The 13,293-nt window shown below is 36.3% G+C and overlaps 1 protein-coding gene across 1 annotated transcript; it reads right to left on the bottom strand.

Moving 5' to 3' along the window:
• Positions 1–1,235: 1,235 nt before the first annotated feature.
• LOC118225043 (complement factor H-related protein 2-like) lies at positions 1,236–10,967 on the bottom strand. Its single transcript, XM_035413049.1, has 8 exons — positions 10,526–10,967; positions 9,868–10,047; positions 9,631–9,736; positions 9,230–9,306; positions 6,237–6,425; positions 5,584–5,634; positions 3,975–4,151; positions 1,236–2,269 (listed from the first exon to the last, which is right to left on the bottom strand). The coding sequence occupies exons 1-8, from the start codon at positions 10,587–10,589 to the stop codon at positions 2,079–2,081; spliced, it is 1,035 nt and encodes a 344-aa protein (XP_035268940.1). The 5' UTR covers positions 10,590–10,967; the 3' UTR covers positions 1,236–2,078.
• Between the last annotated feature and the right edge of the window lie 2,326 nt (positions 10,968–13,293).

Genomic DNA, 13,293 nt, shown 5'->3' with positions numbered 1-13,293 from the left:
TTCTTATTGTGGAGTCATGAACACTGACCTTAGCTGAAGCTAGAGAGGCCTGCCATTCTTTCAATGTTCTTCTGAAATCTTTTGTAACTTCCTGGATGAGCTGTCGTGGTGCCCTTGGAAAAAATTTTGGCAGGCCGGCCACTCCTGGAAAGACTCACCACTGTCCTAGGTGCTCCATTTGGAGATAATTGCTCTTACGGTGGTTCAGTGGAATCGAAGATCGTTAGAAATGGCTTTGTAACCATTTCCAGACTGATATATTTCAACAACTTTTTCTCTCATCTCTTCTGGAATTTTCTTTGTGTCATAGTGGCTTCCAGAAACTTTGTGGAGACTACTTCACTTTGATGGTAAGGTTCAATGTGAATGAAGTTTAGATTCAGTAGGGCTGGATGCAATCCAGCCAGGCAGTGTTCATTGAGTTGACTCTAATTATCAATTCAATTTGGTTAATTGGCTGATTGAGTAGCAATTGCATTATTACATGAGTGATATGTGTGTTTCATAACTTTTTTCATGAAATAAACAAAATAATTATTTTAAAAATGTTTTTGTTTACTCCATTTCCCTTAGTCTTATATGAAATTTTGTCCAAATATTTTCAAACAATAAGTGTGGCATATTTGAACTATACTGATAAATGTGAGTGCACTGCATGAAGTTTGTTGTATAATGTGCAAATTATTAAAGTAGTGAAAATATATTGACTATTCAGCCTGGAAGAGAAGGACTCGCATTTCCCCCCAAGATTTTAGTTGAAAGCTTTCATAAAAAGTGCATTTATACCACGCCACCACAAGGTGGAAGTCGAAGGCCAAAAATGAACTACACACCTCTGGGGAAAAAATTCAGACATTTTGAATGTAATGTAATTGTTTCACAGAAATTTTATCAGAACTTTACAGAGTGCTCCATAACATTTCCCAAATGAATGTGTAAGATCTCAACTAATTCAATATCTGTGCAGATAAACCTTGTATTGTTAGACTACTTTGACTCCCAAACAAGCTGTACCACAGATTACTTTTCTTGAGATCATGTACATGCAACTAATGTCACTCGGTATTGAATGTAATTCAAAGATATTTGGAAAAATGCCTGTATGTAATGTTTAATAGATCAATAGATAAAAACCCTTTATATATCAAAACTGCATGTCTACAATTCCAACACACATTTTAGAAGTTTATATATGTAAGTTTTAATAAATATTAATATAATAGCTATTAAAAAAAAAAAGCGTGCATCTACAACCATGTTTTTTGAGTATGGCATAATATATGGAACACTATTTTTCTTAGTCCTTTTTTTGTAATTTGTATCCATTCCAGTAATTTCTCAAAATGTTAAGATATTGAATAAATTCAAACAATTCAGACTTTAAAGGTCCTCTGTCACAAGTTTTCTCCAATTGAGTAAAATCCAGGAATGTTTTATTTGTGCTTGATCAGTATTTCAACATTGTGCAATATTTCAAGTTAATTGTTAGTTCAAACTCAAATATTTGTACTGACATTGGTTATCCATTGACCATCTGAACTGTTAGTGCCTTTCAATCTCTCTCTCATGACATTACAAAATAAACTCATGAGGATTTAAAATTATAAGCTAATTATCTACCACCAGGTAGCGGCTTTGGTCCTCTGAACTTCAAAGACCAGGGCTAACTACTAGTTAAAGAATGGTGGATCTCATCCAGCTTGGGTTAGTACACATAATTACAACCAAGAGATATTACTATAGAAGCAGTTGCAGTAAAACAAGTATTGAAGTGTACCTGCTTTAGGGCTTCAGCAGGTAAATGCACAGGGACACAGCACCCAAGATATGTTCAATTCAAAATGATTTTAAGTAGCCATTTTTCAATGAACCTTACTTTCATTCTTTAAATGTATTTTTGTAATGGAAATATTTTGGATTATGCTTCAGAATAATTCTACTTTAATTATGTGATTTGTTTGTGCACTGTTCAATTAGTCATGTCTGTCTCACTGTTGTTGATTCCGTAAGAGGACCACACTGAGAAAAGTCATTGACTTTATTGGGACTTTATGTAAACCTATGCATGTGCATAGTTCTTAACTACAAGATGGAATGCTCATTGTGCCATCATTGCAATATTCGATAAATGTTTGATCAGCTGGGCTTTTCCCATATCGGCACATGAACTGAACACGATCTTTATGTTTTACGTAAAGCTTCCTTGGTGGTCCATATTTGAGCTGAATTCCTTGTCGCTCCATTTCTTCCATTGTTAATGTACATGGTTCTTAAAAACAAAACAATAGGACAGTTAATACAATTAATGACATTCTATTATAGACAGTGATTGATAAACATTTGAAATGCACTAGTTTCCCTTATTAGTTATGTTATGACCACTGTATCAAAATTAATCTGGAAGGCCAGAATTTGTAGTCACTTTGCATTTCATGCACATAAGCATGCATTCCTCCAGGAGTGCATTCTGCCAATCGACTCCTGTTTTTGCACAGCAGTCCAGGTCAGTGGTTCTCATACTTGGCCCTGGGGTACCTTGTATATGCTCATTTTTGTTACAGCAAATCTTTTGCTAAATTAAGGTTGTTGAAGACATGTTTAAATTATTTTATAATTTGTTTCTTAAACGTATCAACACAATGCGGAGGACGGAGTGTAGCACAGTGGGTAAGGAACTGGCCTTGTAACCGAAAGGTCGCAGGTTCGATTCCCGGGTAAGGACACTGCCGTTGTACCCTTGAGCAAGGTACTTTACCTGCATTGCTTCAGTATATATCCAGCTGTATAAATGGATACAATGTAAAATGCTATGTAAAAAAAAAAAAAAAAAAAGTTGTAAGTCGCTCTGGATAAGAGCGTCTGCTAAATGCCTCTAATGTAATGTAATGCTTATCGTTTGCTTTGTTTTTGAAGAATTCAAAATAATTAAATAGGATGTAAATAACTTTTTATTATAGCCAATGATGAATGAATTATATCAAACTGTGGCCCGGTACCCACATTTTCACCAGGAGCCTACTGATTCACCTCAGTCTTGTATTAGATCGGTTAAAATGCTTTACCCTTTTTTTATCTTATCATTCGCAATATAGCACAGTAAACGCAATGTGAATATCTGACTTTTCTACTTCATGGCATGCATAGCTATTTTTGCATAATGTGGGTTAAGAGGGTAAATAATCCCTCAAAACATGAAAAATATCTAATGAAGAAAAATGAAGTTTTCTTAAAATTGTGGCATTGGAATTGTTGGAACTAAAACCAGCACACACAGGGTCCCCAGGACCAAGTTTGGGAACCACAGCATGAATTAAGCACTGCAGTCAGTGTTGGAGGTGCACAGTTCACAAGGAATGTCTCACTGATGCACAATGATGGACAATTACGTGACAGATGCCCTCCCACCCCGGGTGATGTACAAATTTGGCCTGGCATGCTTAGGGCTCAATGCCAGAATACGAGGCGTGTCATGCTTTAACACACCGAGCCACCGAACAGCCCTGAAATATGAATCACAATTACGAATTTAAAGAAGTGGGGGAGGGAAGAAGGTTTATGTTGGCTGGATTGTCCTTGTCTTATCTCACACCACTGAATCCTCAGGTGGACCTGGTGCCTGCAGTGCAGCACTAGCTGGCAGGACACGCTTCAGAGGAAAGTACAATGCTTATCTACCCTCTGCTAAATCAACAAATTACTGTGCGGTATCGAGACAGACCTACAAACACACACGGACATGCCAACAATCGAGAGAAAAGGTCATTTTTAAGACTCCAACTACTGTCATGGTTCATTAATTTTACCACAAACCAGGCCATTTTTTAAGATATTGCACATATTCCAATTAACTTGTACTTGAAACATGAATTTAAAAAATGAATAAAAATCCCTGGTTATCTTTCTGTAACAGTTCTATGGTGCATACACCTTTCCTAAGTCATTACTAAAAATGAGGGATAAGACATGTAACTCACGAAGGCATTTTGGAGGGTCGTTCCATTGTCCGCCATCGCATCTTATGAACCGTGGGCCAGAAATTACATAGGAGCTCATGCACTGATATTCAGCCTCGTCGTTGTGCCTATATGTATCTTTTCGCAAACCTTTAATATCACCAAATGGAATTAATGGTGGGGGTGCACAAGAAAACCCTGAAATGAAAAAAGCCCATTGTTAAAGATTTTCATTATGTACATATTATGCATCACATTTGTCCTATACATATGAATATGACAGCATGCATGCAGTAGTTCTATTTTTACTTCTAAATATAAAAAACTGAAAATACAGACAGAGTAGTAGCCAGCAGCAAGAAAGAAACGGAGAGTATGTTCACATCCATTTTTTGTCTGGTTGATCACACAAGTGTGGCTTGGTAAATTTGGAGCTACATACTGTATGAAACCCCTGAAAGTCATAACAGCATCAGGATGTGAACTCTAGACAGAAGAGTAGTCTGGTCATCCATCCATACTTTGCATGCATGTTTGTAGATAAAAACAGGTATTCAACAAATCAATATCTAAACTTTTTAGGGGAGTACACTAACAGTCAAATCTGAAATCTATACAGTTGAATGTGAAGAATGAAGAGCAATCTTAGGATACATGTTTACTTCGACTTGTTTTGTTAAAGGTTAGCTCCAGAATAGGTTGTTAGCAGCAACAGTTTCGAATGGTAAAAGTCTGCATTTTGGCAGGTGAAATATTATAATTCTTTTTGCAAAAACTTTCAAGGAAAAGTACTACTTTGAATACAGATTTTACCCAGGTTGGTTGACACCCAGACTCTATGGGACAACCAAAGCACATTGCTTAAGCTTAGTTCACATTTGGCGACAATTCCCCCGATTTTAAGCCCTACTGCTGTTGGGCTGACTGGAGCCAGTCCGGCCAATGGTCAGCACTTAAATCAGATTTGCCCTTGTCATGAGGTTATGAGTTTGAAAGCAAATTGTAGTTCTGTTCTGTTGTAGTCCATTTCACATAGTTAAAGATCCTAATCAGTTATGAGCTAGCTAACTAGTATTAGTTTACCAAGATATCTTGCTTCAGCTGCTGTAGTTATAACAATTCAACCAAACCTGCATATCCTTCAATTTACTTTCTATTTAAATAATTATTTGAACATTCTCTTTTTAAACTAAATGTAATAAATTGGTAAAACATAGCACTCCTGGCTAACTAATAACTGTGGCAGCAGCCATATCAAAAGCAGGCAAAATAACCGTCTTCACACGGCATGTCATGTTCGCCAATCAGAGGAAAGACCATGAGCCATTGAAGTGTGCCTAGTTGAGAAAGCAATGTCCTTCCCAGTGGCAGGGATCTAATGTGTGCTGCACACCTTGCCCTCCTGTCCATGTTTGTTATGGACACTCTGCGATGACTGTGCCTAGAAACACCAAAACCTCAGGGATTCAAGTGAGCTGTCACAGCTTGTGCTTGGGCATGCTTACCCTCCTGAACATTATTAAAGTGTGACTGGAAAATGGGAATCATTTACCACCAGAATTCAACCAAATGTTATTCAACCAAGTGATATTTTCAATTTAGCTTGAACTTTCAGAGATGCTCCACATACATGGTTGTGGTTTCGGCTGGGGTGGACGCTGGGTCGGGGCATGTATTTTTCCTGAAAAACAAAAAAAGAAAACAGGAAAAACATTTGTTAAATGGGTAAGAAAAAAATGTTAATCTTTGAAATGAATACAATAAATAAGCTGCCAAACTGTTTAAATCCCATCCCAGACAATTGTTATGCCTGATAAATTGCAAATTGTACAGCCCCTGAGAAACAAATAACTAGAACCAACTATCAATGGTCTAGTGTTTTGCTAGTGACCAAAACATACACTTAGTTGGTCATAAAAGACACAAAAGTGTCCAATGGTTATCTCAGTAATTTGAAGTTATCATAGCCTTATTCCTCCAATATACAGGTATATCTAAGCTATGCAGTTTAAAACTATAAAGCATGTTGCTGTCTGTTAATCAGAATTCAAACCAACTGTAAAAAATGGATACATTTTACATTGATTTATGAAATAGCTGTATTAGATACAGAAACATAGGTGGTCAAGCTCCAAAACATAATGTGAATGAATTATAGCGTGCACTAACGGGACAGCAGACCACAGCAGACACATGACAATTATGTCCACAAATAAACCCTCTAGACCTCTCGCTCTGAACGACTGCTTATGCCATCTTACTTAAATAGGCCAAAACCCTCACCTCCACATGTAGGAAATGAGCTGCTCCATTTCCCATTTGATAGGCAGGTAACCTCTGGCTCCCCATTCAATGTCAGGTCTGAGGATGCGCATTTGAAATGTAGAACGTGTCCGTAGCTAACGGAAATATCATCTCCGAGTCCGGTAACAATCATATTGTCATTGTTTAATTCAGCCAAACATTTCACCACTGCGAAAAAGTAAAAATGGAGATTATATTAGAAATGATCCGTAAAATAAAGAAACCAAAACTATGGATTTGCTGAAATTGCAATTATAATTTATATAATTTGCATAATAATTTGTTTTGCAGAGGAAAATAAAATTCCAGTTATTTTTTTCTGATGAAATCAGCAAACAATTTTGAAAATTAAGACAAAAAATAGCTCCTTTTGTTTCCTTTTTATTAATTAAAAGAAAGAGATACAACTCATATTACTTGTTCAAACATATAACAAGCCATTACAGAATAAAATACAGAATGGAATACAGGTTGCATATTTGTAGACAAAGATATATTTTTACAAATAATTATGTGAAAAAATCTAAATATTTGGACGGTTTGGAAGGCGCCTCTGAATGGACTGCTACTGATGTAAATGATCTTGTTCTTCACACACATAAACAAGTATACAGACTCACTACCTTGGATATGCTTTCTTTCTCACATGCAGACACAAACACATTTATATTAACACATATATTATTCAAATTTATACATGTTTTAATGTGCATTCATGCGCACATATACAAATATATCTCCTCATGCACCCGCTGCAACACCACCCTCTTAACAAGGATCAAGCATTCGTATCTCAAGCACAGACATACATAAAATAATTTGCAGTTTATATGACGCATCTAATGACATGAAAGTAACAATTGGTTATTTGATATCTAGTGTCTACAAGACAGAACTGCAACCCCAATCCAAAATGTCACAGGGCCTTATTAGTCGCTCTCATAGAGCATACTTAGGAACTGGAGATGGTAGGAGAGACCAGACAGGGAAGCCTAGGAAGTAACGAGAAACTGCCTCTACTGCGCATGTTGAGGGCAAAACAGCTAGCTGCCCAAACAGCAGGTTTTCAGTAGGCGGGGTTAACTGGGTGTTAGTCACGTAATAAAAACCTTAAGTCCGGTGAAATCCTTTCTACATGTCATACGTCAATGGTGCTTTTGCCACTTTCAAACTAAGTTGAAAATGCCTAAGCATTAACCTACCCCTTCTCTGGATGTAGAGAAAACAATACGCTTTTTTCTTTTCCTAAAAATGAAGACCTACAAGAAATGTGTTTTATTTCCAGAGCCCATAGTCACTGCAATATTAAAATAGCCCCTACATTTAGAATTTTCAGTGCCCATTTTCACCCATTTTGGAACTTGTCACAGACACATCGGATTGGTAAGTAGGCCTACCATTAGCTAGCGACAATTAAATAGCTTTCAAGCTTAGACATGTGGAATCAAAGACTTTCTTCATTTGGGTTTAATGTCCGGACAGTGAGACTGCTATACAGTCTACTGCTAGTGTACTCTAGCTCAGTGTTACAATGTTATCACAGTGAATGATCTTCAGGTTCAACTATATGATGGTAAAGCCTTGTTTACCATAAAACATATCCAACATCTACCATAAATTAATTTCAAAATTTACATGATAGGTGCTGACGTCACTCAGGATGAGAAATTAAAGTGTGATTTTCTCAGAAACTATGGCACATATCAAATTAATTTAACAAACAGACACACGTATGACAATCAGAAATTATAGCGCAGGATTCCTTCAAATTCAAATGATATGTGATTTTGGATTTATCCTCCCCATTGACTCACATTCATTTTTGCACTTTCTGCACTTTGAGCGCCCCCACTTGGCTATCTGAGTGGCATATCTTCCCCTTCGGGAAATTATCTTTGAACTTAGGTTAACTGAAGGCATGCTTGTCAATCTAGTTAAATATACATGCCTATGGCACGGTCTAAGGTCGCTCTCCTTGGAAACTCCACCCCCTTGAGTGGTTTCCAGGTTCTGTCACAACCTGTGTCTTTGTACGCGGTGGTGGTATAGGACTCAGTGTAGTGTGATGTGAAGCTGGCTATTGTAGCATTCGAAATGTCAAGTGATAAGCCTTACGTTGGACAAGTAATGAATAACATGGCATATTTATATAGAAAATTTGCAAATAAATTATAGTGATGCATTAGCTAAACAGATTGCTAGTGACGCAAATTGTTTTATGTGGGTTAGCTATGTGTGGTGTTGCTGGATATGCATGTAGATTAATATTAACTATGATAGAACAATAGCTTGACAGCAAACAATAGCATTCTTCAGAAGCAAGACTGATGTTGACTCTTGTTTCCATGGTCATTTATCAGTCAATTTTAGATATGGATAATGGGGTTTCAATCGATCAATCAAATTTTATTTGTATAGCATATTTTACTGCAGTTTCTTGGGTCGAGTGCTAGTTGTGCTCAGCTGGCTCTCTGGTGGAGCCATGCGCTTAACAACAAAGTCAGCCATTTCTTCACTATAACTCTAACTGGCAACTGGGCATTTTATTTGTGAGCAAAGGTGAATGTGCTACTGTTCAGGAGAATTGTTGGAGGTGGTAACCCCCAGTATCTGATGTCACAGACCGACATAAAAACAACAAGGCTTAGGCTGCAGATTGTAGAATTCAGTCAATATAATTGCTTTGAGGATAACTTTTACTCTGCATCTTTCTGCAAGCTCTATGGATGTATTATTTGCAAAAATTATTTGTCTGTGTTAAAAAGTTAGATATAACACCTTTAGAAATAATACACAAAACACATGACTGAAAATCCTTTCATATGCATGCGCACATTTACTCGAGATAGCGACACAGGGATATATTTTTCATCGGGGTGTTACTTGCTGAAAAAGTTCCTTAGTTTAATTGTATTCATTCATATCATAAAGTGAACATAAAAGTAGCTGGTTTAAATTAAAATGGAATTTACCTTCACAGCTGGGTACACGGTCACTCCATCCCTCTGACATACATAGTCGTGTGTTAGATCTGCCCACCAGCATGTAGCTATAAACGCAAATGAATGGATGCTTGAATGAAACCATACCATGTTTTACCCACTTACCGGTGACACACGCTTGTACTTCTAAGGTCAGAATTTCAAAGTAGTCTACCCGTCGTAGAATTAAATGTTAACTTGCATATTGGTGTTGGTGGATTTAAAAAGGAAAATCATGGGAAAAGATGAAAAATCAAAAACGAAGAGCTACCATTCTATTGCTTCTTTTATAAAAAGGACGGGTATATTTCATAACGTATTTCTTTGTTACATGCTTGCAAACACAAATAACAGCAAAGTTTTAAGTTGTAAATAATGGCCAAGCTACATACCCTTCGTTGCAGGTGTATTTAATAACCGTACCAAACACAAAGTCTGTACCATTCACGAGGTTGTAGTAACCATTGACAATGTCCTCGGGAAGTTCACATTGCTTTGCTAAAATAAAAATTAAAAGAATACATTTTAGAGTATGCCAGTTTAAAACTACACTAATTCTTAAAGCGCGCGCGCACACACGCACGCACACACACAGAAATACAATCGGAGGACACAGGGACAAGACTCACGTGAACATTTGGTCTGGCGGTTTATTGTCCAGCGCCGATCGTTACATTTGTAGGTAATTTTCCTGCTAGATACATATCCAACTCTGCAAGTGAAGTGAATCAAGTCTCCATCGGTGTAATTGGTTTTTAAAGAGCTATCCAGAACGTCAGCATTCTCAACGACTGGAAGGCGAGGGCACCCTGTCAAAATGGATGGAGAGCTACATGAGTTCAATACTTATGCCACATCTGAAACAACTCCTATTCCGATTACAAGCATTAAAAAAATAAAGACATGCTTTGCGATTCTTCTTTCTATTTTGTTTTATTATTATTAATAATAATAATAATAATAATAATAATAAGATGGTTCATTTTCCAGCAGACTGAGGGAACTTGAATTACAGACACTTTGGAAAAAGGAATAGGGCAAAAAAATGGGAATCATTTCTCATTTCGATGGCAACATATAGGGTTTACCTAATATCAGAAAAAATATATTGCGGTCCTCCCTACTTAGCCTATGTTGGAAATAATACAAATAGTCTACGTCCAAGAATTATTGCAGTGCACTGCTAATTCATGATTAAAGGAAACTGGAAAAAACAGTCGCTTAAAATCTGTCCGCAAAAATCATTTATTTTATTTAATTTAAATATAAAATAAAAATAAATCTTACCATTTTCCAGTGCATCAATACATCTCCATATAGTCAACCAGAAAAGCACATGAATTGGTTTCATTTTCTTTTTTGAAGTCAATTCGTTGTACGTTCGAACAAGTGGAACAGGCTTCAGTCACAGCTTGGCAGAATCGTCTGTAAGAAAAACCATTTGCCAATTTTCGAAATAGGCCCTTGGGACTTACTGATGGAATCCTGTTTAAAAACTCCAGAGAATAAAGGGGCGGTTCCAAATTCGGCAAATAATGCTCATGTTCCAAAACACATCTCATCACTTCCTGATCACGGAGCAACAACATAAATGTACAAACACAGAGAAACCCAAATGCATAGGCCTAAAATAACATTTTTCTCACGTTCGTTAACCATAATGGGAAGCGCTATTCTTGAACAGATGTGACTCAAGTCACATTTGAGTCATTATCAAAATTTAATAATTCAATTCTTTAAAGGATATCTTATCTTTAGAAAGGATTACGAAATTTCCCGAGACAGTCCCAAAATGTTCCTCGGCTTCCCGGATTTGCAAATTGCGAAATGAATTTCCGGTAGATTTTCCCCCGTCCGTCCGTCCTTGTCTCCGCTCCACACGCATGCAACCATCCTCCCCTGCCTCTCGTGTTCTCTAGTATGTTTACAAATTTGCTTTAAAAAATCAATTTGTCTGGTAGGAGCTGGAAACCATATCTTTAGAAATGGCCGTGGAAATACTACTTATAGCTCTCAAAGTCTACAGAACTCCCCAGTATAATGTGCAGTGTTGATTCAACTATAACACAGTACATATGAGGCCAGCTGGGACCGTATGGAAATAACTTTATCCTTGGTACTTGTGATGTTTTGGCTTATCACATCTAAATGAGTATTCTGGCAAGCAACGATGGAGACACTGTTGGTTATTTTCAGCAGAAGTGATAAAAAGGAAAGCCTCTTGTAAATAAAAGGGGCCAACAACCGCTAATAAATAGTAGTACTATCTTTCAAAAAATGACATTGTGGAAAGCATGATTGTGTTTACACATTACTTATACTAATTAGCCTTGCAATGTATTATAATGCATGTTGTATTTTGGTCAATGTACTATAGAATATATTAAGTATTTTGCCTATTTTTGGCAATATATTTATTATATCAGTAATATAATGCTTTCAGTATTATTTCCATGCCTCAAAACACTATAGTATAAAGTATATTATTTTCACCTTATTTTACCATGCAGTATGTCATAAACCATATAGAATATATTGTGATTATATTGAAGGTAATATACGGTACTGTATGTATATTTTGTATGTAGTATGTATGTATGTAGTACTTTAGTATGTAGTACTTTCTGTATATTGGCTGCAATATTTAGCTTAATATATTTTTGTTATATTATATTTTGAATCTGAGGTATAGTTTGCTTTTATATATTTTAGAAATAATAAATATAGATTATTCCATTGAATACTTCCAAAACAATTTTTTGGGATGTTATTATTATTATTATTATTATTATTATTATTATTATTAAGTAAATTCAGTGCTCTTGAGTTCATAATAGGAAAGATACTGGGCAAAAATTCATGGGAGAGCGGCAAGGCGGATCCACTGCTAACCAAGAGAAACACTAATTTCATCTCACATTTGCAAAAAGGATGATCCCCAAAGATATTGGGATTATGTTCTATAGTCAGATGAGTCAAAATCAAATTTTTTGGAACGACATGAATCCCATTATGTTGGCATAAAGAAAACGCAGCATTTCACAGTAAGAACATCATACCAACAGTCAAACATGTTGGTGATAGTGTGATGGTGTGGGGGTGCTTTGTAGCCTCTGGACCTGGATGGCTTGCCATTATTGAAGGAACCCTGAATTATGCTTTTTACCAGAAAATTCTTAAGGAGGATGTCCAATCACCTGTCTGTGAGCAGAAGCTGAAGTGTAATTGGGTTATGCAGCAGTACAGTGATACAAAACACAAAAGTCCACATCTGAATGGCTGAAAAGAAACATAATTAAAGTTTTGGAGTAGCCGTCAAAGTCCTGACTTGGACACAATAAAAAAAGGGGATTTTTCCTGGTAGTGTATGTGTGTGTGTGTGAGTGTGTGTGTGTGTACCACAAAACATTGCAAATTAAAAATTGAAATAATAATAATAATAATAATAATAATAATAATAATAATAATAATAATTCTGTACTAACTCTTTTATTGCTTTATCACTGTTTGGTCTCATTGTCTTGCTGTCAGATGAAGCGCAGTCCAATGAGTTTGGATACATTTTTTTTTTTAAACTTGAGCAGATAAGATGCTTTTGTACACATCAGAATTCATAACATGCCCAAATCATAACATCCCAAATAAATAAAAAAATAAAAAAAAATAAAAAAACTTTTTAAAATCAGTGTTTAGTGTTAAATGTGTTCAGTAAATTTGCTTGCTATCCTCATCTTCTAGATTCTGTGATGGAAAAGAAACTGCTACCTGCTCGCAGGCATTTATGATAAGCACAATCCAGAAAGGACTGTATGGTCAGCTATTTGCTCGGTAAAAGCTTACCTGGGGATTAAGAAACAGAAGCAGCTTTACTCATCTATTTGGATGTTACCACAACTCAGTTCACGGTAAGTTACAAAGTCTTTTTTCATGAATAAAGCCCCATGCTTCATAATCTGAGGATAGAGCTGGTCTCATGTTACCAATGGAAATGTGTTTCTTTGATTAAAATTAGTATGTGCAGGGAAAAAACCCTTTTGCGCACATTATAGAGCATT

The sequence above is a fragment of the Anguilla anguilla genome, chromosome 4, assembly GCF_013347855.1.
Source record: "Anguilla anguilla isolate fAngAng1 chromosome 4, fAngAng1.pri, whole genome shotgun sequence".
Lineage (NCBI taxonomy): Eukaryota > Metazoa > Chordata > Actinopteri > Anguilliformes > Anguillidae > Anguilla > Anguilla anguilla.
Note: the sequence above shows the minus strand (reverse complement) of the source record. Positions and strands in the feature narration are given on the sequence as shown.

Coding starts and splice junctions, on each gene's coding strand:
- LOC118225043 (XM_035413049.1), bottom strand. CDS start 10,589: ATGAAACCAATTCATGTGCTTTTCTGGTTGACTATATGGAGATGTATT. Junction 10,048..10,525: donor TATTGATGCACTGGAAAATG/GTAAGATTTATT, acceptor CCATTTTGACAG/GGTGCCCTCGCCTTCCAGTC. Junction 6,426..9,229: donor CCGTGTACCCAGCTGTGAAG/GTAAATTCCATT, acceptor ACTTTTTCGCAG/TGGTGAAATGTTTGGCTGAA.